Below are 2,128 nucleotides of genomic sequence, written 5' to 3' on the forward strand. Positions count from 1 at the left end.
TGTTTAATATCGACCAAACATTTAATTCAAATATCCACTTAATCTTTCGTTTTTTTCCCACCTTTGTGTGATAGATGACACAGCCTTTAGAATTTCTTAACAAAAAGCATGTGGTCATCACAACCCTTACAAAATTAAGTTATATATACATATGATGGAAGGGGCACAACAATACAGTTCTACTTAGGACACCCATTTGTCCAGCAGTGGCCCTGCCTACACACATGCTTTGTTATATTTCAAAGCTGTTGTATTGATGTGATGTACCAGATCTCCCTGGCTATTTAACCAGTATGAGTTTTCAGTATTTGAAAACAGGCCATTTCAGTCTGTCTGAATTTTTTTTTTAAAGAACCTATTCACAATCCCATAACTCCGTTTTGCCTTGAACTCCGTGCATGATTCTCTGATATGTGTTAGCTCTTCCTGTAAATGTTCACAGCCTGTCCAAAGCGCCCATATGGCCTGTGAGAGACACAGAAGGAGAATTAAAAATGTGAAATTTTCAAGCACGCTGCTCTGTTTCATCTGTGGCATAAAACATGTAGGTCACACCACCGTCAAACCCTCCCAGAGCTCCCCAGCCTCATTGAGTTTTATTCAACCATCTTTTTTCACCACATTTGGGCTTTAGTGGCGCTATTTTTGAAATCATGTCACTTCGGAAGCAAAGTTATTGTATTCAATTCATTACATAGCAGGAAAGTACTAAAAAATGTTACATTTTCACCAAGATTATTTCAGCAATTTAGTCATATGTCCAGTATTTTACACTACTCAAAAGTTTGGGGTAGGTAAGAGTTTTTGATGTGTATATTAATAAATTTTTAAGTTCATCAAGGCTGCTTTTATTTAAAATATATCATTACAATTTAAACAAATTGCTTATTTTAATAGATTTTAAATTGTAATTAATTTCTATGATGGCAAAGCTGAATTTTCAGCAGCCGTTATCCTACTTAATTCTTCAGTGTCACATGATCCTTTACATATCCACATTTCTTAATATCAATGTTGTAAATCTTTGTGCAGCTTTATATTTTTGTGGAAACTGTGATGCATTATTTTCAGGATTCTTTGATGACCATAAAGTTCAAAACGATCATTTCTTTAGAGCTTTAGTGTTTTAGTAAATGTGTAGAACAAAACTAGATTGCCCGATTCCTGAATGAATCACTCTTTTGGGTTGTGATGTTTGATAAACCAGGTATAGAGGCTACTAAATGTTTTAAATCCATTCACAATTGATTTTTAATCTGAATCACACTCTGAATAGCTCAGAGTGGTTTTTCAGTCTGTGAAACTGTAAGAAGATACTTTAGAAAAGAGAATGAAAAGAGTGACTGGATGAAGTGGAAGATTTATCTATGATCAACTGAAACCACTTAAATAAGCATTAGTATTTATGTTTATGTTGATTTTTAACATATCAAGTAGTAAATATGTAGCAAGTTGCGTTTACCATTTAGGGTGCAGTGTATTTTCACAGTTTTACTGTAAATAATTTTTATGCAACCCTTGTTTCATTAATTATTAGCATTCAGTTTCCTGTTTCATTTAGAATGCAGTCCCCTTTAAAGATGGCTCTGGGCTCCATTAGTGTTTGATTATTAAAAACATAGTTATTGTTTTGTGCTTTTATTTATAATTTTCTAACTATAATTCTAGCAAGGCTGTTGCTTTATAATGGAAGGGCCTGTGTCAACTGATAATTTTTAATACTGTTGTCTGTGATTGGTACAACGAGGCTACCCTGAGTGTGTGTGTGTGTGTGTGTGTGTGTTGAGTGCACTAGAGTACAGTAAGTGATTTAAAATGGGCGTTTATGAGTGTCTTAAGCAGGCTGCTTTGAGCTTGATGGGTGTTTATGTATTCCATCAGAGCATGGTGTTTAATCTCTGAGCAGATGGCAGTGCGCTCACACTCTCCATAAACAAAAACAGCTTCCTATCCATCAGGCGTCCTGATTACGGCAGAATCAAACATGTGTTCGGGCAGAATTCTGCATGAGAAAAGGTGCTGACACATTTTTCTTATTGGATAAAGAAAAACGTGCTGATAGGTTTGATTCCCGTGCTCGAGTTGTGGAGGTGTTATTTTGAGAGAGCTGTTGAAAGAGAACTTTTAT

The 2,128-nt window shown here is 35.2% G+C and overlaps 1 protein-coding gene across 1 annotated transcript in view; it reads right to left on the minus strand.

Annotated features, from left to right (window-relative positions):
• Nucleotides 1-436: 436 nt before the first annotated feature.
• The window catches only part of LOC127964158 (serine/arginine repetitive matrix protein 1-like), a 16,617-nt gene continuing 14,925 nt past the window's right edge, over nt 437-2,128 (minus strand). The window contains exon 5 of the mRNA XM_052564311.1: nt 437-465. Within this exon, the coding sequence (XP_052420271.1) occupies nt 437-465 (29 nt within the window). The remainder of the gene's footprint in view (nt 466-2,128) is intronic.

The sequence above is a fragment of the Carassius gibelio genome, chromosome B8, assembly GCF_023724105.1.
Source record: "Carassius gibelio isolate Cgi1373 ecotype wild population from Czech Republic chromosome B8, carGib1.2-hapl.c, whole genome shotgun sequence".
In the NCBI taxonomy this organism is placed as follows: domain Eukaryota; kingdom Metazoa; phylum Chordata; class Actinopteri; order Cypriniformes; family Cyprinidae; genus Carassius; species Carassius gibelio.